Raw genomic sequence first — 21718 nt, forward strand, 5'->3', positions numbered from 1 at the left:
CCAGACAATGCTACGCCGACCTGGGCTCGCAACTATGATGGCAGGTTTGCATGTATTGTGTTGACTGGACCCTCAGCCTCTGAGTTCTCCACCGAACTGAGATTTCAGCAATAATGCTAATCCCGGGAGCATATATTGAGTAATGGTGGCGCAGGTATGAGTCGAGTGTAATCACTCCCGAGGTCTGCGTAAGTTACAAACCCAAATTTCTAAATTATATTTTAAATGGAGTCAGATAAACAAGTAAAACTATAGTAACCACTAAGCGTACAATACGGCCCCGTTTGAGAACGGAGAATATTAAGAATTGTGCTGATCCGTTTCTGGCCAGCTGTAAGCGGGATATGGGGCAGGTCAATCCATATCCGACCCGTGGCAATGGACCCAGTATATTCTTAAACATAATTGTGCTCTGTCCTTGGACGGAGGATGATAATTAAAATCTCTCATTCACTTCACAACAGCCAGGGAAAAACTCGTCGTCCCTTCACCTCCAGCTATTCCCTCATTGGTCTAGCTGTGCGGGTTCTACAAAGATCTCTCTCCAATGTGTGGCTGTAAATCATGATTTTATGTTGGTCCAAACCCCACTGTTGGGTGTAGGGAATACCCATTAGCAGCATATAAATTATAACAAATGCGTTTTTGATCTGTGCTTGACTTGTGCAACTGTGGACCTTAATAATATACAAACTAATGTTGCTAGCCATGTCAGAATATGACATCAAAACCAAATCAAAAGCTATTTTGCACAGCCATACCTATTCCAATCCAAGGACACAAACACAGACACACAGCAGTTATAGTTATCTTATCAGTCACTGCAGAACACTTTTTAAAAATGTAAATTTCTGGTGCTTTAAAGCCACAAGTCGAAGACCCCATACGATTTGCTAAATTTCTAAATGGACAGACACTACTCCTGAAACACATCTCTAAATGGACAGACACTACTCCAGGTACATTATAGGCATTTGGCAGATGCTCTTATCCAGAGCGATGTACAGTTGATTAGACTAAGCAGGAGACAATCCTCCCCTGGAGCAATGCAGGGTTAAGGGCTTGCTCAAGGGCCCAACGGCTGTGCAGATCTTATTGTGGCTACACCGGGATTAGAACCACCGACCTTGCGTGTCCCAGTCATTTACCTTAACCACCACGCTATGCTACAGGAAAGTGGAAACAGACCCGAATTTCATTTTTGGGGCTTACTGCCCCTTTAATCCTACTTTGTTTATATAAGTGCTAATTGGTTTTAATCAGGTGCTTGCAGTTTTTCCTGATTACAGTGCAGTTTGATCACAAAGGCAACAGGTGAATCAGGGTCTTTGTCGCTGTCAAAGTTTAATTTCACATCTTCACCAGAGCGGTGTTCAATAAAACCTTGAGCTACATTGAGTGAGAGGTCAATAGATTTTTAAGGAGAAAGCTACAGTGGGGAATATGTCAAGCTTGGATGCTGTGGGGTGACCCCTCTGTTTTCTTGCTCATGGGTTCTGGTCATTGGGGTCACACTTGAGCATGACTTTGACGCCCAGGCCTTGGCGTGTGGTCTCGAAGGCCTCCGCGGCCTTCTCCAGGGGGAAGCGGTGCGTCACCAGGGGTTTCACGTTCACCTTCTTGGAGGCCAACATGGCGATTGCCATCGGCCAGCTGTAAGAGGGAGAGCACAGCCAATGTGGGCACATCCACAGGCCCACCATCATCACAGGCAGCAGTATGGCACAACTGTCAGCTAACCGTGGCTGGAACTCAGTCATTCCATCCGATTCGATCGCAGGAGGGGCCAAGTTCTACAGGTGCTTCCGTAAAATCCAGCAGTGTACACAGAGTTTGTGTAAAGATAAGATAAGCTTAAGATAAGATAAGTCTGGAATGTACATCCGTTTAGAGCATAAATGCATAATTATCATTCCAGGAACACCACTAAAGATGAAATGTAGCCTTGCTTGATTTACACATTCATTGGACACAAAAATGGTCCTGCAGAACCATAGGGTTCTGTTCCTCAGGGCCTAGCTGGAGTTTTCCCTTTGGAAAGGCACAAGGGCAAAACATGAAGGTTTTTTGTTGCTACTCACCAGTGCGCATTGATGAAATGAAGCAGCTGATTACACAATTAACTGACATAACTGCTTTATTGGTTCAACTCTATTGCGAAAAGTCAGCTACTCTGAAGCTTTCTAAGTCCGCGTTTCTCAACTTTAGTTCTCGGAACCCACTTGCCAGAAGGTTTTTGTTGTAACCAGGAACTCACACACCTGATTTAACTAATCAAGAGCATTTTTGGTTGGTTTGATTGGTTCAGTCATTAAATCTGAGTTGTGCGAGTTCCTGCTTACAACAAAAACCTTCTGGCAAGTGGGTCCCAATGGGAGAATGACCATCACTGGTCAAGTCTGCTGTCTATGAAGAAGAGGCGGAGGCGGAGGTTATTTACGTGTTGCAATAGCGAAAGACTCCTCTGATGTCCACTTCTCTGATCCCAGCACTGAGGAGGGGAACGGTGACCATGGCCGGGCCCATGCCAACCACGACCACCACTCCCCCGCTTCGGGTCGCCTTTCGGACAGGGATTCAAACGGGGGCTCAGTGTGAGTTAAACATTAAACGCTCATGTTTAAACGTAAAGTGAATGATAGCTATACGTTCAGTTGTAATCATCTACAACTCCGTGTGGAGCTTTAACAGAATTAATTATACATTTCAACAGGTGCAAAGCTTCCTAAATCGTGCAAATTAGTCCGCCATCAAATCAAAGCACCGAACTGGTTTGGTACCAATTTATAACATATGCTATTGTTTCAACGTTTGGTGTCACCTTGTCTTTTTCTGATTTAATATTTTATTTTCTCTGTTTGTAATCAAACAATTAATATGTGGTCAAAGTGCATTACAGCACTTTTCATATGTAGTCCCCCATTTCAATGTTTGAGACAAATTAACAAAATGTCAAATAAAAGAGTCATATTTAGTAGTTGGTTGCACATCCTTTTTATGCCATGACTTCCTGATGTCTGTGACCCATCAACACCATCAGAGTCTGGATTTTCAGGTTGTCCTACAAGCGACACTAAGACTCTTTGCATTTGGGAATTGGGAGTTGGGACTAGATTCAGCTGTAGATTATGCTGATACAGTATGGAATTATTTTTACTGAAGATGCATTTGGTCATTCTACTTTAAGTCCTTCCTGCTCCTCTGTATTTTAAGTGGTTGGGAACTGGTTCTCAGGCTTCTTCATGATCAGCCAATTTGGAATGCCCAGAATGTCTATTTGGCTCCTTACTGTAAAAACATGCATGAACAAGGGGATGGCTTCAAAGAGATCAACAATGGAAGGTAAATTGATAAAGATCAGGTCAGAAATAACAATGACTAACAAAGTTCCACATAATCTGTCCCAGTCACTGTCAAAGATAACACAATCTAAAAACTTCCAATAAGTGAACGTAGAAGAAACCTGCACAAAAATACTGGAGATTAAAACAAACTGAAGAAAAAGATTAAACACAAAATATATTAATAAGGAAGTGCAGAAGGAAATTATTTTCTTTCCAGAAGCCCCACCAAGCTCCCCAAGAAATCTAGCTTCTCAAACAATTTGTAAATGCCCAATGACTACATTTAATGTTGAACATTAAGTCAATCTGTTATATGGCTAAGAAGAGCAGTGGCAAAAATATGTAACACAGTGGTCTCTAGTCTGATGCCAGGGAGGGTCGTGGGTATGCTGGTTTTTACTCCAGCCTCAGATTTTGATGATATAATTAGTTCAGTTATTTGCTGAAGTAGGGCTGTAGGTCTGCACATAATGTATATAAAGTGAAATGTGTTACTTGCGTCCTCTGAATCAGTGGTTCCCCTGTGTATGCTGGTTTTTGTTTCAACCACACTTGCAATTCCAGTATTTTAAAAAGCTGTTAATTTTTGTTAATTACTCTTTTCAAGTTTAGAGGGATTATTTACCCTCTAAAGCTACATTGTACTGTAAACACCTTTGCATGCCATTACATTACATTATATTACAAGGCATTTAGCAGATGCTCTTATCCAGAGTGATGTACAACGAAGCAGATCAAACACAAGTACAAGTGTGAAGAGGACCTGAGTGGACAGTACAGTTCCGAGTCCTAGTGTAACCATACAGATACAGATGGCACACATATTGTGCTTTTTGTGATACATTTCAAACAACTGCATAAAAAGGAGATAAAAATTTTAGCTGATCAAATTAAAGATTGAGATGAATCAATGGGCTCAACAACCTAAGTAGGAATCTGTTGTTTTACCTCAGTCTTTAATTTGATCGGCACTTTTGATGCAGTTGTTTCCAATATACCACAATAACCACAGTATATATACCACAGTAACACACAGGGGCGGCCTGTAGAGTAGTGGTTAAGGTAAATGACTGGGACATGCAAAGTCGGTGGTTCTAATCCCGGTGTAGCCACAATAAGATCCACACAGCCGTTGGGCCCTTGAGCAAGGCCCTTAACCCTGCATTGCTCCAGGGGGACTGTCGCCTGCTTAGTCTAATTAACTGTAAGTCGCTTTGGATAAAAAGTGTAAGCTAAATAACATGTAGTGTAATGTAAAATAAAAAAATATTAGAATTATGTTTTTTGGTTGGTACGCCATTGTATAAGTGGTAAAGAAAGAGATGTGTGATTAATGTGTTTTTTTGGGGGGATAATGACCTTGCAGTTTGAACACAGTGTTGAAATGTTCTACCTCCGCCTTGGCCATTCAAACTGCATAACACCCGGCCCTGGAGTCATTATCCCTAACAAAGCACATTAATCACACATCTCTCTCTTTCCCACTTATACAGATAGGAAAAAGCAGTTGCCAAGGAATGCAACCAGAGGCCACGTAATGGTTGTCCAAATCTGGTTGCCGAGGGCAACCGTTAATGTCCAGCCCTGTTAAAGACTCAACCCCCTATGGACAGAAACACTAAGAAGAACTGCTTTGTCATTCAACTGTACATCGCTCTGGATAAGAGCATCTGCCAAATGCCAATAATGTAATGTAACAATATACACAATGTGAACATGGGACCTTTCTGGGATGCTGCTCTCTACTCCCGTGCATTCGATGGTGACGTGATGACTGCACTTACATAGATGGCAGTCTGGATGCTGCTCTCTACTCCCGTGCATTCGATGGTGACGTGATAACTGCACTTACATAGATGGCAGTCTGGATGCTGCTCTCTACTCCCGTGCATTCGATGGTGATGTGGGGCTGGCTGCCCAGGTGCTCCTCCACCCTTTTCGCCATCTCCTCGGGCGTTTCCCCCCTTTTCACCTGCAGGAGGAAGTCTGCGCCCAGCTCCTTGGCCTTGGCCAGACGGTCCACGTTCAGGTCTCCACGGGGAGAGAAAGGGTACTGTCACACAGCGGCCACAACAGTTCAGTTCAGTCAAGGAGCCAGACTGTTGTCACAGTAGTCATGCTCTATGGTGGTCATGAACGCACAAGAATTCCAATGTACCTGTACTGTATTGTACCTGTGCAAATGGCAATAAAACTCTATTGTATTCTATTCTATTCATGGTCCCAAGAAACAGTACAGTCTTTAACATTCGTTTAATCCAGGGGTGCACAACTGGTCTGCATACTGGTCTTTTGTTCCAGCCAGTTGCCTTGTTTTTAATTTGCTGACAGCTCTATAAATGACCCTGGTTCAAGCCTGTACTCGAGCACAGTAAAAGCATGTTTATTTACTTCATCCCTGCGAGTCATTTTTTAAATTTACTGCAGACTCTAAAAACTGAGGTCGGCAGCTGTTTTACTTGAGACTGTTTTTACTTGAGATTGTATAAATGTTTAATTTGTGTTGTGCTTTTGTATTTTGATTTTTATGTTGCACTCTCTGCTTGCTCCTCACGTGGCCAGGGCTCCCTTGTAAAAGAGATAACCACCTCAATGGGACTCATCTGGTTAAATAAAGGAGAAATGAATAAAGAAATTGGGATACACCTGCAGTCTGCACCTGTAGCCGGTACTCATACATAGATCAGATAACATTTGATTGAGTCAATTAAATAACTAAGAGCAGAAGTTGGCACAAAATCCTGAAACGGATCGGCCCTTGTCATGCACCCCTGGGCTACTGTAACACACCTGTCCAGTCAGTGTTCAGTCAAAGAGGCAGACTGCTGTGCAGTCATCATGCTCTACGGTGGGTATAGCCCTACGGACCTCAGAGGTTGCATGTAAAAATACCAGTTGGGGCCCTGAGATCATAGGTGAAGGTATTTAACCTGGAGTGCTTAAGTAAATACCCAGCTTTATAAATGGGCAGCATTACATTAAAACGTAAGCTGTGCGTGTCTGGATCAGGTACCTGCTGCTAAGCAAATAAATGATGAGTTATTTTGCCTGGTATTGCACTCCTCCCTAGTTACAGTGTAAATGTTTTATGGCACTCCACGTATCCACTTAAGGATTCTACTGAAACACTGACTGATTGACTGAACTCATTTAGCCTACATCTTTAGATACACAAAGTAAATAGATACGTGTTGTGCGTGTGTAATAAACTGTGCTCTGTATTTACCGTTTGATGACGACACTAAAATTCTAAAGATACTCTTATATTCTTATCTCTTCTATGGAATCTTGCCTTTGTTCAGTCAGCTGCCTCCCATGGTTATTTTACAAGATAATGACTGGAAGGAGCGAAAACTTCATTCCATTTCTGGGGACGCCTATATGTCAAAGGACTTCCTGATGACTGTGGAAGATTCCCGTCAGGTATCCACTTACCACTGATTACCACCAGTGATGCACCCATCGACTTGGCAACCAGCAAGCAGACTAGCCCAATTGGTCCTGTGATTAAATTCAGAGGAAGGGATGTTATCACAGTTAAATAAGGCCACAGAAAACATAAAACACTATAAAACAAAGGACAGTAGCTGGCAATATACATAATGTACAGTATGCAATAAAATTAGGTCATGACTTTCTCAATATGAAAACGCTAACTTTTAAAAGTGGTTGCCAGGCAAAAGTGATTAGCAAGCATCAGCTTCTGGCTGCTGAAATATGCAATTTGGTAATTATGTAAGCACAATATCATTTTTGGTGTGTCTTTGTTTTAACAATTACTTCACAGCAATCCTCTTCCAGTAAAAGACACAGATTAATCTTAGCCTTGGCCTATACTGAATTTGTATGGAGAATCTCCATTCAAAATGTAATTCTGTCCACAATTAAGCTTACTCTAACTGAGCGACAGGGAACCCAGCAGAAAGCCTGTTCATCTAATCCGACTGGGACTTAAGGGACTATAAAAACACATTCGTTGCTAAATTATAGGGTGTGGGATTCTTCTGGAATATTTGAGTCATGTTTCTACAGTACAGTAAGTTAAGTAACGTTAACACAGTAGCATTTCCATCACTGTGACCCGCAAGGTTGGTGGTCCAATCCCCGGTGTAGCCATGATAGGGTCCACACAGCTATTCGGCCCTTGAGCAAGGCCCTTAACCCCTCATTGCTCCAGGAGGACTGTCGCCTGCTTAGTCTAATTAACTGTAAGTCGCTTTGGATAAAAAGTGTCAGCTAAATAACATGTAATGTAATGTAAAATAAAAAAATATTAGAATAATATTTTTTGGTTGGTACGCCATTGTATAAGTGGTAAAGAAAGAGATGTGTGATTAATGTGTTTTTTTGGGGGGATAATGACCTTATCTTAATGACCCAGTTTGAACACAGTGTTGAAATGTACTACCTCCGCCTTGGCCATTCAAACTGCATAACACCCGGCCCTGGAGTCATTATCCCTAACAAAGCACATTAATCACACATCTCTCTCTTTCCCACTTATACAGATAGGAAAAAGCAGTTGCCAAGGAATGCAACCAGAGGCCACGTAATGGTTGTCCAAATCTGGTTGCCAAGGGCAACCGTTAATGTCCAGCCCTGTTAAAGACTCAACCCCCTATGGACAGAAACACTAAGAGGAATAGAATTAACCTATCAGTGCTGCAGCATCTTGGGCATGTGTTGCTATGTGTGAATGGGAGGAGATGATTTGTATCTGATAACACTCACTGGAAATATTCCTCATTGGAAGGAAATAAAATGTATTATGTAGATAATGATTGTCCTATTTGACGCTCCCATAATCAAGGCAGCGCCTGTTTTTAAAACGATTGTCCAGCAAGTGACGTATTTATTTGATTTTCATGTTTAACAGTCCATTGTGAATGTGGGAAGGACAATATTATCTGCCCTGGGTATACTGACATGTGCTACAACAGGTGTCACCAACTCTGATCCTAGAGATTATTTAACGTCCTCAAGGTGTTCACTTCAACCCTAATTTGGCACACCTGACGCAATGAGTGAATGACTTAGCAGCTCAATGAGATCTGAAAGCGTGCTTTGTTCGGGTCGCAGTGAAAACCTATAGGACGGTAGATCTCCAGGAACAGGGTTTGGCGACCACTGTGCTACAACATTAAGGCCTACGAACAGATCTGACGCGGCTCCGTGTTGGCGCAGAATGATGCAGGTGGAATGGCCGAGGCGCCGGCGAGTCGCGCGTTACCTGCACCGCAGATCAGAACGGCACTGCCCAGCGTCACCTGAGCCCTGCGGCAGGCGTGGATCCCCACGGACAGGGGCTCGATCAAAGCCCCCTCCTCATAGCTCACGGTGTCAGGCAGCCTGTGAGGAAACACACGCCATTTTGTTCATGCTACTGGAAAAGTGGGCATGAGATATTTCTGCAATACACTGACGGTGACATTTGGCGACAATGGCTCTCACTGTGGCTTGGTGGAGTCCCAGAGCCTAAGAAATGGCTTTGTAGCCCTCTCCAGACTGATATCATGAAAAAAATATAAAAATAAATTTCTTCTGGAATTTCCTTTGATCTTGGCATAGTGTGCTTGTAGAAATTTGGTGGTTCACATGGGTGATATGGGTATTTGATAACTTAAAAAAAAAAAATGAGACAGGAGGGTGCAACACAATTTGGCAGATCACTCACTTGTAACAGAAGTCGGCACTATGTGTGTAGTATCTACAGAGGTTCCCGTCATCTGGGGGCGTGGCACAGAAGAAGATGGTCGGCGACAGGTTGTAGCGGCCAGTTTTGAAAAACTCATCCATCTCGCGGGGGACTCCAGGTTCGACTGCTACTCTGTCACCTGCAGTTAAAGACAGGGGGAAAAATGTCATGCATTCATCACTCAATCTGTTTTAACTTTAAACCATCAATGTGCATAGTGCTAACTCCTTAGGTACTGTCTGCCAAATATGTATTGGCCAGCTGATTCCATTTCACTATGTGCATAGTGTATTCTTTATTTCATTCATACGTGATTCATTATGATGCACAATCCAGTGTTTTTACATTGTAGACCTCCTGCACTACTGTCCAAAGGTCAGGAGCTACAACCATGATAATCAGCAGACTTGGGTCAAATAAGTATTTGAAGAACTTAAAATATTTGTACGTTGGTAGAAATGCAAACAACGTCCAGTACATGCTTGAACATTTTAAACAAAACATGTTACAAATGATAAAGTACAAATTACTGTCATGTGAAAGAAGAAGAAATTTTGTCAGGCATTTCTTTACAAATCGATAGCCAAATTAAAAGTAAAGTATCTGACCAATGTTTGGTGATCACGCCCAACCATTGACAGGTTGCATAATATAGTTTATAAATTAAAATAAAGCTCTGACACACATCTCTATTGTTCAGGTCTCTTTGGATCTTTGGATTTTTCTTATCTCATGGCCTCCTCTGTTCAGCACTCGTTAGTATGGGCATGTAATGCACTACATGATTTCTATAGTAAAAATAAATATGGGATGAAACAATAAATCACAAGACAATGTCTTGTGTTGTACTTGCCTGGCTGGAGGTGCTTGACCTCTGACCCCACTTTTATGACACGGCCTGAGGCCTCGTGACCCAGAACCATAGGCTCCTTGACCACAAAGTCACCAATGCGTCCATGTTGCCAGTAGTGGACATCTGAGCCACATATCCCAACAGAGTGCATCTGCAACAGCACCTCTGACAACACAGGGAAAACAGGCCCGTTACAGTGGCTCCCAAAATGTTGCTTGAGGCCCAGTGGTTGAGAGACCAACAGATAAATGAAAAATAAGGCTTACTCTTTAAAATAGACTATAATACTGTATGATTTACACTGACATTCTCACCAAGCTCGGAACAGATGTGTCATGCAAGTTACAGTGTAAATGCACTTTTACACACACACACACACACACACACACACACACACACACACACACACACACACACACACATACACACAAATGCACACAGGGGAAGGGACTTGGACTCTTGACAGTTTCAGAACCCCTGATATTACACTCTAGTACCAGTATTACAGATAAATTTCACCCATTACACACATTCACATTTAGGCATTTGCATAGCTGCCAACTCTCACGCTTTCGTGAGACACACGCATTTGCCTGTTTTCACACGCATAGGCAAATGCGTTTGTCTCATGCTGAAAGCTTGAGAGTTGGCAGCTATGCATTTGCATAAATCAAGGTCACAGGTGAAAGCAATATTAAAGCCTAGTTCAGTAAAACTAGATTAGTAATCTTAGGACATAAATGTTCTACAGGAAAATTGAGAATTTACTATGGTAGAAAAGCCTCTGAGAAATATTACTGTGACAAAAAATTTGGTGTGTAGGCAAAACAGCGTACAGGACTGGGACCCGCAAGGTCGGTGGTATGATCCCCGGTGTAGCCACAATAAGATCCGCACAGCCGTTGGGCCCTTGAGCAAGGCCCTTAGCCCAAGGATTGTCTCCTGCGTAGTCTAATCAACTGCTTTGGATAAAAGCATCAGCCAAATGACATGTAATATAATGTAAATTGTAGGAGTGGTCAGACAGGTATGAGAATAATAATTTGTGGGCCTTGCCCCCTTTTCAGTCAGGGCTGCCAAAGGACTTGACAGTAAGCTGTATCAACTGCAGCAGAAAGGTCAAGTGGGATCAAAGCAGTTGACATGGATGGTGCTTTTGCAGAAAGCTTCCATGACAGAAAAGAGTGGTTAGCCATGAAGCCAGACCGACTGGGATCAGGGAGGCTACTCTAAATTAGATAATGTATAAACTGAGTGGATTCAAAGGTTTTACACAGAAAATGGAGATGGGATAAAGGTCAATAATTTTGAACTGCAAGTGAATCCAAGGTTTGTTTGTTTTTTCAGTAAGGATATTACTCAGGCAAGCTTGAAGTCACTGGGTCAGGGAGGCTACTCTGAGTTAGATAAGCTGAGTGGATCCAGCCTGTTCAAAGGTTTTAGACAGAAAATGGAGAAGGGATAATGGTCGATAATTTTGAACTTCAGGTGAATTCAAGGTTTGTTGTTTTTCAGTGAGCTTGAAGTCACTGGGGACACAACCGGTGTTCAGTGAAACACTGACCATGTTGACCATGGCAGAGATTAATGGCAGAAGTACAGGACTGGAGGACTGCAAAAGGGGAGAGAGGATGAGGTCAAGGGGGAAAGAAGCTGGAAACTTGATACGAGCTGCAGGAGATCAACACTGGAGGCGGTTGAAAATCCAGAGAGGCTAGGAAGATTGACAGCAGGAGTAGTGGGCAAGTGGTTATGGGAATGTGTTGGCATGTAATGGGTATCAGTTATTTTGGTTTCAATGTAGGAAGCAAAAACGTCAGCTGTAAGAGTGGAGGGGGAGGTGGGCTAGGAAGAGAGGAGAAAGCAGAAAAGAGATTTTATAGGTTGTTTGTTGTAGCCTTGAATTTTTACATAAAGTATGATGCTGTGAAACATGATAGGCAGGTAGGACAGTGGACACATTTTTCTCAAAGTTTCTTTCAGTGGATGTCAGTTTGGGTCTATATCAGGGGTGCACAACTCTGGTCCTGGAGGGCTGATCAACGTGCTGGTTTTTGTTCCAACCAGTTACCTTAATTTTAGTTTTCTGACAGCTCTACATACTACACTGGTTCACTCCTGCACTGGATCAGTAAAATCTTTAAGATACACCTGCAGACTTTAACTGTATCTGGTGCTTATACACGTCAGATTTGGACATGATTGAGCTCATTATAATAATTAAAAGCAGAAGTTGCCATAAAATCCTGAAACAGATCAGCCCTTGCTGTGCACCCCTGGTCTATATGCACATAGAAGATCGCACATCCATGGACAGGAAGAGGGTAGTTATTAGATTAGGAGGCAGGCAGGCAGACTGTGTGTGGCAGAAAACATGGATAGCAAGGAGACAGTACCAGCATAAGTAGGTAGCTGTGAGAAGGTCTCAATGGGAGATAGAGCTGATAACAGGTCTGGTTCTGGATTCCATGCCTGCTTCTATTCTTAATTATGTAAAAGTCATATACATGATCAGACATTTTAGCAAAATATTTTGATAACTTGATTGGACAAACTTGATTGGTTAGAGATGCACTTGCATATGCGATGAATGGTAAATGGTCTGCGTTTACATAGTGCCTTTATCCAAAGCGCTGTGCAATGTATGCTTCTTATTCACCCATTCACACACCAACGGCCATGTAAGACACCAACTAGCTAGAGCAATTGGGGACTAGGTGTCCAGCTCAGAGGCAGGGCAGGATTGAACTGTCAACCATCCGACTGCCAGACGACTGCTTTTACCTCCTGAGCCAATGTCGCGATGAGCTAACCAAGCCAGGATAACTGGCGGAAACAAACATCTCTAGCCCTGCAGCAATGTAGACTATTTGTACATGTGTCGGGAAGGTCTAGTGTGAATGCAAGAGGCTAAGCCTTCAGACAGGAAATAGGTTAGATGATACAATCTACTGTATAGCACCCAACAATGGACTGGGGGGAAATCCTGGCCTGGTTGACGCCATCACACAAATGCACATATTATAATTTCATTTTAAAACACTGTTACAAATACAGTACTTTTATAGTCATACAGCCATCAACAGTTCGTTTCTTCGTGGCCAACGTACCATTTGGACCTGGTTCAGGAACAGCGCGATGTTCCTGTTAAAGACCAATAACAAATCAGTTGCAATACCAATTACAAGTAATTCTACTGTAAAAGTATGGCGTTGCATGTGCAGCTAGCTGCCGCAGAAGCTATTAACTTTCTACCATCGGAAGAAGCTCCATAATAACAGATTTCCAATTAATATCATACAGTAAGAAATGTTTCCGATGAGGGAATGTGCAGAGAACACGCGCAGTAGCAAATTGAGCAATAGCCAAGACATTACATTTAGCCAGCAGATATAGCCGAATACTTTGCTGCCAACCTTGTTCGTAAAGGCAACTTGTATTAGTGCTGACAATTTCCACGGAAACCCCACTTAGTAGGCAAGCTAAATTGCAAATTAAATTGTTTGATATAGATCACTCCGCAAGATGTATAGCATTATTAAAGCCATTTCCCATGAATGATACAGAGAGTTAGCTAATGGATTAATACATTCACTTGTCATTCGTCAAGCTAAATAAAAATAATACTAGCTGGATGGGCTCTAGCAGAATTAACAACACAGTACCAATCTGAGATCGCCTTTAGAATGCACCACCACGGATAGATTTTCTTTATCCATATTGACAATCCGATATAATTCCGTGCCAAATTTGACTGCTCCGGGGAGAGCGCTGCAGCACACCTCTCTCTCTCTCAGCTAAACAAGTGCTCAAAGTACATGTTCTTGCTTTTGACTACCAAAAATGGTAGAACTTGCGCAATTCCGCGATTAGCTAACTATCAAGCTAAAGCTGGTACAAGTCAGGTCAGGAGTGTTGTTCAGCGTGGATTGTCACTATGTAAATTGCCTTGTAAATGACCTAGTACGAGGACATTTAATCACGTTGTATTGGAAACGATAGTAATTGATTTAAATAGCTTGCAAGAAAGCTTGTCTGTCGAGAAAAAAACATTCAACTGAAACGATGTGCAACATAGGCTATGCAGTAGATGAACTAAATCAGGAAGGGGTTGATGATCTTATACCACTCCGTGTTTTTGCGGCATGTACTCCTTTATTATAAACATTACGGTGTTACAATAATGCAACTCTCGCCCCCCACCTTACTTCCGCATGTGAATAGACACTTGCCTCCTCCAGTGGACAAGACATGTGTCAACAGAACTAAATCAGCATGTACATAGACAGATACGCCTGACTGTATTCTTGCTAGCTATAGCTAATTCCAACGACAATGTTACCATTAGGAGCAGGTTGATTTAGCACGAACTACAGAATCTATATATCTACCTATCTGCTGCAAAAACAAATCGCTCTATTCCACATTCCTGTTTAAGACCCGGATGTTATGGCTCCTACTAAGTGGGGTTTCCATGGAAATTGTCAACACTAATACAAGTTGCCTTGGCTTTACGAACAAAGTAGTGTATCTGCTGGCTAAATGTAATTATTGGCATGGAAACAATGGACGTGGATGAATTGTTAACTGAATGTCAATCTAAAGGATTTGACTGGTTAAATATTAGTAATCGCGAACTGGTTGTACTACCCGTTGCCGTGTCAAAATTAACACATTTGAAAAGACTGCTACTAAACGACAATCACCTCCTATTGCCACCAAGCGAGGTAAGAGAGGCGGCCTGCAACTGGTGTTGGCAGTCTGATGCCATTTTCAACAAAAATTAAGTTCGTAAAAGAATGAACCAATATATTGTTAATTAGTTAACCGACCCCTTTGCATGATATTTCCATTCAAACATCCATTTCCACCATGACTAATGTTACGTGAGCATAACCACTATCCTTAAAAGCAGCTGGTAGCCTGAATTGCTAGCTGGTCAAACCATGTCAGGCTAGGAGCAGGTCTGAACTGGTCAGCCTGCTACCAGCTGTTTCAAAATCTAGCCTGAGAGATGTTTTCTTTCAAGCAGGGGGAGATCTAATAAATACTAATTTGAATTCTGTTTTATACTATTTTAAAATTCACATATGCAAAAGTGACAACAGAAACCCTTACAACACTAACTCAGATTTATAGTCCCGTAGTTCTGAAGGTGATTAACAGTTGCTGTTCTATCAGTCTGAAATGGCCTTTGATGTTTAGGCCTGTTTTTTTTTGTTTGTTTTGAGATTCTCGATCTGGAGAAGCTTGAGGAGCTGGTGCTTGATGGCAACCGTTTGACTGTGCTTCCCAGTACTATAGGATCCTTGAAACATCTAACATTTTTGGGTGTGAACCGAAACCCCCTAACCTTCCTGCCAGAGGCGCTGGGAGACCTCGCCGAGCTGAGGGAACTCTGGGCGGCTGCTTGCGGCCTCGTCTCGTTGCCGAGCTCCATCGGCAGACTCGGACAGCTCAGGAAACTCGGTGCGCACAACAACAGCATCTCAGCCGTTCCCTCCGAGCTTGGACTCCTCAGCAGGCTTCGGTGGCTGAACCTCGCCGGCAACCATCTGCAAGACCTCCCCGAGGATATGAATCAGCTGGAGTCTCTGGTTTTCCTGAATTTGGACAGGAATTACTTTCTGCATGTGCCAAGGCCATTATCAGGTTAGGGATTTGATAAGGGTATGTTACAGCAAACATTTGTCATAACCATAACGTGCAAATCCTACAGTATTCTTTAAACTGATCGCAAAGGTTAGGACTTGAGGAACAAGGAAAATACCGGGTTCTGTACCAGCCTGTGACGGTAAATCATGTGACACTTTATTTTAAAAGTCACAAATCATAGGATTATGTACCCAAATGGCCATATCTTTTCATCAAGCAGAAGAAATTAACATATCGCCTGACCTAATAAAAACCTGTTGGGGTAGGTTCAGTACACATTTGAAACTAGGCCACATTCTAGCCTAACTTCGTGCATCTTTACATACTTGTAAAACCCCTATTATCTGAAACAGAAGAGAGTGATTGCCATTACCAGCACAGCCGCTGTAAGCTATTACAGTTTTTAAACGGGGCTGCATACATCCTTGATCAACTGTTCTGTTAATAGGGCTTATTGCTTTGGTATGACTCCAAATGCTACTTGAAAATATACTTTAATTTATTGAAAATATGACCTCATTTCAAATCACAGCATCAAGGAATGACCTGTATTATAAAACATTCATATGTTGCAAGTTTAAACATATCAACCAATCAATAAATCACCCTTTATTTAAATAACTAATTTCATACACCTGAGTGCAGCACAAAGTGCTTCACAATACATTAAAATAAAAGATTAATAAATGGGTACAGAAGCATTAAATATTAAGAAATATAACAAAGTGCAAGAGGGCGATAGGATTAATAAGAAAAATAAATACAAATTAAATATCTTATTAATTTATAATATTTCCAATATATACAATATCCCATGTATACATATATACATATATATATATATTTCCTGAACTTGGACAGGAATTACTTTCAGCATGTCCTGACAGTACCACAGACAGCCTACAGTGTTCTTTAAACTGATCACAAAGGCTAAGACTTGAGGAACAAGGAAAATACCAGGTTCCCGAAAGCTGTACCAGCCTGTGATGATGAATCACGTGACACTTCCTTTTAAAAGTCATAAATCATAGCATTATGTCCCCAAATGGCCATACCTTTCCATCACGCAGAGGAAATAAACATATTGCCAGATATTTAAATGGCTCTAACGGGAAAACGAATATGGAAGTACGAAGCTCAAGTTTGCAGGAATTCTTTATCTCATAACACAGAGAACAAGAGGTGCTGAGGTGCCTCCAGGTGTGGAATGGCTCAGTACTGTCACGCGATATTCAAACCAATGATTCAGGTCGATGTTGTGCATTTTATGATACAAGCACTACATTTCATGCACAGATCAACAAGTGCGACAATCAGAAACATACAAACAAACCCAGGTTAAGAGTCCTTTCAGGTCAAATGTTAAACGTAAATGTAAAAATAAAATAGATCATTTTCATTAAGTAATCAGTAGACTTATGGTTTTCAAGCTTTATGGATACGAAGACATGATGGAGGAAGGTCACTTATTCATCATTTAATATGTTATATGTGACTATTTGATGATTTGGTAATGCTTTGGATTAAAGATTGTCATATCAAGAAGTAACTTAACGTCTCTGTGACCCTAACCATTTCTCTAGGTTTTGTACAATATGTGTAAAGGAAATATTTTAGAAATCGGGCCAAGGTGTGGGGCTCTATTGTTTACCCAAAGGTTTAAGTTCTGTTCCCAGGTAGGACACTGCTGTTGTGCCTTTCAGTCCAGATGGCAAAAGTAAATATCCAGTGATGTACTGTAAACAAAAAAAATAGACGCTGAGTAATCATTCGAGATAACAGTGGCTCAAACAAAAAGTGTCCCTTTTCTGCTGGGATAGTGTGACCCCATACAGATCACTTGGTTCCCCATATATGGGTGTGTACTGTAGATGCCATGTGTCTTGACAAATTCAGCATGTGTGTAAAACACTCAATCTATGTTCCAGACATGGCCAGTCTTCATGTGCTGTCCATGAAGTCCAACCAAATCACATCTCTGGCAGATGACATGATCCTCGGATTTAGCAGGATGACAAAACTTGACCTCAGAGAGAACCCATTTCGAGACAGGCCAAAACACTGGAAGGTAACAAAGAAATGTTGAGCCCTGCACTGGCATGTAAGCTTATCCCACTGATACAGTACCTGCCTTCAGATGCCTCTTCTTGTACAGTAAATCTGAGTTAAACATAGTGGACATATTCTAAATTGTGGCATATCAATGATGTAATTTATTTTAGTGCGTTTCCTCAGTGATTGACACATACCTTTGCATTTATTTTTCTCACCAGGGTTTGGATTTCATTTTGCTGGGAGACGTGAAAGAAGTAGAAGTTACAGATACCCATAAAACTGTTTCATAGACAGTATAATCTTAAATTGTACAAACTACGAGACTGAAAGATTGTAACTGTACGAAAGTCTGATTATTATCACTGTAAGGCCATTCCGTGCAGTATGTTTAGACCAGGAACATCTTGCAAATTAAAAATCATTTCAAGTCATGTCAAAAAAAAAATTTCTTTTAATTTTTAAGAGCAGTATTTTACAATGTACTACATTTGATCATGTTTTACAGTGTAATGGTAGGAGATGTAGATGAACAGTTTGATGACACGTGAAGAGCATATACAGCCATTGCCTGTGTAAAGGCCATCATTTCACACACCTCACTGCTCTTTCTTCATCTGATGTAATGCTGTATTTTTCATTGTGAGCTTTAGAAACTAAGAACCCAGGGTGGCCTGGAAGGAAGTCATGCAGTTCGCCCGAAAACCTTGTCATTGCATCAATGAAAACATATCCTGTGAAGAGAAGAAAGATAAGCTGTAATATACGTTTCCGATCATGTTGGCGTGGACACCATGTGAGCACGTCTGCAAAGAAAGTATGTTACACAAACTCTTTGTCACTTTTCATGTGTTACTGAGTGTTACTGAGTTAATGTGGTACATGTTCATTTCAAATCTGTTAGCTTTAAAAAGTCTACATTACCTGTGACCATGTTATTGACGGGGTACTGCTGTACATTACAGCACTGGGAAGTTTGTTTCTGAGGTGTTGTCAATACGTCAGCTTCTTGGCTTACATGAAATGATTAAAAATGTGTAAGTACACAATTGAATAGCTGACTTTTATGTCACTAGTTGCATTCTACTGTACAGTCACATGTCTAAACGGTAAACACCCATAGGCTAATAAAGGACCTGTTTTCTATTTTAGCCGATGAAGAAAGATGTTCTGTCCCCTGAAACACACATAGCAGGTTATTGCTCAAAATTGAGCAAATTAGGACCCCTAGTGGAACGAGCATCAACTGATCCAAAGGGCCACAGACAGAGTGCAGTATCCACAAACCTTATCTTTGTTTCTTCTCTGGGTCGCTCATTTTGGGGCCTCGGTAACTCCAATGCCATATTTTTCCCAAAAAATGCTCTTCCAAACGGAACCTTAAAATAAATGCCACTTGTTTATAAGCATATTGAGATGATTGAAAATTGATGATTGTGTCTATTATATATGAAACATATATTATGTTTATATGAGTATATTTTGAATATAGTAATATATGTTACTAGGAGTGAATAGAAAGTAAATGCAAAAAATATTTGCAGTGCTATACAGTAGCTGGCACTACTAAAACAGTGTAGTTTGTTTCACAGATTAAGCGATAACCTTTACTTCTTCCTGATTCGTCACTAGCTCCCAGATGAACAGTCCAACAGCTGCTTTTACTTCTGAAAATGTGAAAAAATGGATTCCATCGCAGTGCATTGTATTAGGACCCCAACATAACTCGTAACACTGGGAGCACTTCTGCTTCAATACACAGTTTTAGTGCAATGGATTGTGAGTAAAACAGGGACCTGAAATAAACAAATTACAGTCTGAGAGAGGTCACAGTGTGAAAAACAACTTTCAGATAATTTGACAATGCACACTCACTGAGCAATGTATTAGGTAGACCTGAACACCAGCTTGTTAATGCAAATATTTCAACAGCCAGTGGCAAATAAATGCATAAAAGCAAGCAGACGTGGTCAAGAGGTCCAGCTGTAAATACCTAATAAAGTGTAAAAATGTAAATAAATATCTAATAAAGTGTTTTGGTAGTCTTGAGGATGGGCTCCCCCTCTATAACCGGGTTTCTCCCCGGATGTCTTCCCATTGGGTAGTTTTCTTTTTGTTTTTTTTACATGTGAAAAGTGCTATACATTAATAAAACTGAATTGAAATGGTCCCCTTGAAAAAATAAATTGAAATGATGTCCTGGTGTATCCCCTCAGCTGGATGAACCACTATATTTAGGGAGAGAAACCACTCCCCCGAAAAATAGCTGATGGGTGGATTAAGGAATAACGGACGGTAGACGGAATTTCAAACTCGGGACTTGAGTTTCTCTGAACAGATGCTACTTTTCCAAAGCCGGTCAATCTCCGCTGAAATTAGCATTTTAAAATAAATGTGTTGAATAGTTGTACCTATTTGCCAGACCAAGTCAAGTGGTAAGGCGCAACAACTGCCCAGTTTCCTCACCTTTCTGAATGCAGGTTGGGGGCAGCACGTAGTGGCCGATGGAGACAGACTCTGTGCTCTGGGTCTTTTCACACGCAGAGAGGTACAGACTGTGGAAAACCGTCACCCTGTCCTCTGCATAGTCCACACTCTCAAATATCCTGAGAATGTTGGCTACACTCAATTATTCTTATAATTATTAATACAAATATTATGTATTGCCTCTGGATGTGCCATGACTTTCAAGCATGAGCAAACATTTGGAAATTGAACTTTACTAACTTTTGGATCTAACGACAAAACAGCGCAAATTGTATAATTTGACCCTATAACATCATAGTTTGAAATATAGTAACAGTGCAGCATAGTAACAGTAGCCTACCTTTGCGTATCAGGACTGGACGCATCGTCACTGAATAGATAATCTGCAGATGTCCAGCTAACGATGGTGCCACCTTCTGACACTGAATTTTTAAAAAAAGCAAAAACTTTTAGTAAGTAATTTTTTTTGCATTCATCGTTGTAGTGTTGTAACTTTCAGTTTTGAATAAACTGATCAACATTAGACTGCAATGGAAATTACGTAAATGGATAGGCCTACACATATCCCAAGTAGGCCAGAATATGTAACGTTAGCTGTCTCACAAAACATTCACGAAAATTTTACAACCACCCAATTATATTAAAAAAAAAATTAACGTAACACCAACGAGGTAGATGGGCAAAAACTGACGTTCGATCATGTTGGCTTTCTTGCAATAGCCTTAAACGTTACCTTTGCGGGCTATCACAACTGATACTTACCCCACAGACGACAAAGCCCCTCACTCACACTGTTTGAAAACCACGCCTTCCTGTTAGTAAACATTCCCAGTTTGTTTAGTTTTTTTCTCCTCTAATGTGTTGAATGAGCTAGCTAGCTAGTCCACGAGAACAGTCAACATTGATTAGAACTGTCGATTCAGGTTATTTTTCGATTTGCAGTAATACATGGCTACGTTAGCTAGCGAGCTAACTAACCTGTGTCCTGCCTAACGGTATGAAAAAACAAAACAGTACAATGTGTGTTAAAAGTGGGCTTTATGGTATTATAAAGAATACCAAGCGGTAAAGAAGAATCTACAAGTACTTTTATGTATAAAATATGTGTTTGTTAGAATGACTAGAACATTGCGTAGCTAATTTTCTACTCTAACGTTTACTAATTAATAACGTTCACTAGTACAGAATATCAAAACAAATAAAACTGTGGTAGACTAGGCCTTGCTCCATCAACCATTTCCCTAACCATAGACGCCAACCCCAACAGCTAACTTATGTGCCAGTTGCTAACAGTCAGGCACGCGTGTGGTTCATGATGCCCTAGCCTTGGCGCGTGTTCCGCTTTGATGGCGGGATCGAAGGTCCTGATTTCATTACTTCACATTTTCCTTAAGATGGTGGTAGCTCCAGTATCGATGAGTCTGCAAGCTACCATTACCCTAAGGAGTGGGAAATAATGTCCTGTTCAGGTGTTCTTCAATTAATGTACTGCATTTTACAATGTTGTTTGTTTAATCTAACGTCCTCGGTTTCTCATCGCATCTGGTGCCCGAGATCGCGTGGTCGCTGTTGCTGGTCCAGTTACTCAGCCTCAGTAACCAGCAGTTCTGTGGACTGCAGAGGGGCAGATAT

At 41.3% G+C, this 21718-nt stretch overlaps 3 protein-coding genes across 3 annotated transcripts; 1 reads left to right on the plus strand and 2 right to left on the minus strand.

Annotated features, from left to right (window-relative positions):
• Positions 1–1325: 1325 nt before the first annotated feature.
• Positions 1326–13949, minus strand: sord (sorbitol dehydrogenase). Its single transcript, XM_061245654.1, has 9 exons — positions 13558–13949; positions 13003–13036; positions 9893–10057; positions 9019–9178; positions 8575–8693; positions 6780–6845; positions 5197–5375; positions 2441–2562; positions 1326–1653 (listed from the first exon to the last, which is right to left on the minus strand). Exons 1-9 carry the CDS (start codon positions 13609–13611, stop codon positions 1488–1490), a joined length of 1065 nt encoding a protein of 354 aa, XP_061101638.1. The 5' UTR covers positions 13612–13949; the 3' UTR covers positions 1326–1487.
• A 191-nt stretch (positions 13950–14140) lies between these two features.
• si:dkey-1h4.4 (uncharacterized) lies at positions 14141–18854 on the plus strand. Its single transcript, XM_061246847.1, has 4 exons — positions 14141–14619; positions 15124–15544; positions 17476–17615; positions 17821–18854. Exons 1-4 carry the CDS (start codon positions 14449–14451, stop codon positions 17890–17892), a joined length of 804 nt encoding a protein of 267 aa, XP_061102831.1. The 5' UTR covers positions 14141–14448; the 3' UTR covers positions 17893–18854.
• terb2 (telomere repeat binding bouquet formation protein 2) lies at positions 18075–20787 on the minus strand. The gene is made up of 6 exons (XM_061246968.1): positions 20778–20787; positions 20427–20508; positions 20066–20205; positions 18887–18962; positions 18524–18612; positions 18075–18333 (listed from the first exon to the last, which is right to left on the minus strand). Exons 1-6 carry the CDS (start codon positions 20785–20787, stop codon positions 18185–18187), a joined length of 546 nt encoding a protein of 181 aa, XP_061102952.1. The 3' UTR covers positions 18075–18184.
• Positions 20788–21718: the final 931 nt, after the last annotated feature.

The sequence above is a fragment of the Conger conger genome, chromosome 6 (genome assembly GCF_963514075.1).
Source record: "Conger conger chromosome 6, fConCon1.1, whole genome shotgun sequence".
Taxonomy (NCBI): domain Eukaryota; kingdom Metazoa; phylum Chordata; class Actinopteri; order Anguilliformes; family Congridae; genus Conger; species Conger conger.

What these genes read in the sequence shown, in the direction of transcription:
- sord (XM_061245654.1), bottom strand. Translation starts at nt 13,611, where the DNA reads ATGGATAAAGAAAATCTATCCGTGGTGGTGCATTCTAAAGGCGATCTC. An exon ending in AGTGCCGACTTCTGTTACAA is followed by an intron (nt 8,694 to 9,018) that starts GTGAGTGATCTG and finishes GTTTCCTCACAG; the next exon opens with GCTGCCTGACACCGTGAGCT. An exon ending in GCATCCAGACTGCCATCTAT is followed by an intron (nt 2,563 to 5,196) that starts GTAAGTGCAGTT and finishes CCTGTCCGAAAG; the next exon opens with GCGACCCGAAGCGGGGGAGT.
- si:dkey-1h4.4 (XM_061246847.1), top strand. Translation starts at nt 14,449, where the DNA reads ATGGAAACAATGGACGTGGATGAATTGTTAACTGAATGTCAATCTAAA. An exon ending in TCCTATTGCCACCAAGCGAG is followed by an intron (nt 14,620 to 15,123) that starts GTAAGAGAGGCG and finishes GTTTGTTTTGAG; the next exon opens with ATTCTCGATCTGGAGAAGCT. An exon ending in TGTGCCAAGGCCATTATCAG is followed by an intron (nt 15,545 to 17,475) that starts GTTAGGGATTTG and finishes TCTATGTTCCAG; the next exon opens with ACATGGCCAGTCTTCATGTG.
- terb2 (XM_061246968.1), bottom strand. An exon ending in CCCAACCTGCATTCAGAAAG is followed by an intron (nt 18,963 to 20,065) that starts GTGAGGAAACTG and finishes CGTTTGGAAGAG; the next exon opens with CATTTTTTGGGAAAAATATG. An exon ending in AGAGAAGAAACAAAGATAAG is followed by an intron (nt 18,613 to 18,886) that starts GTTTGTGGATAC and finishes ATTTCATGTAAG; the next exon opens with CCAAGAAGCTGACGTATTGA.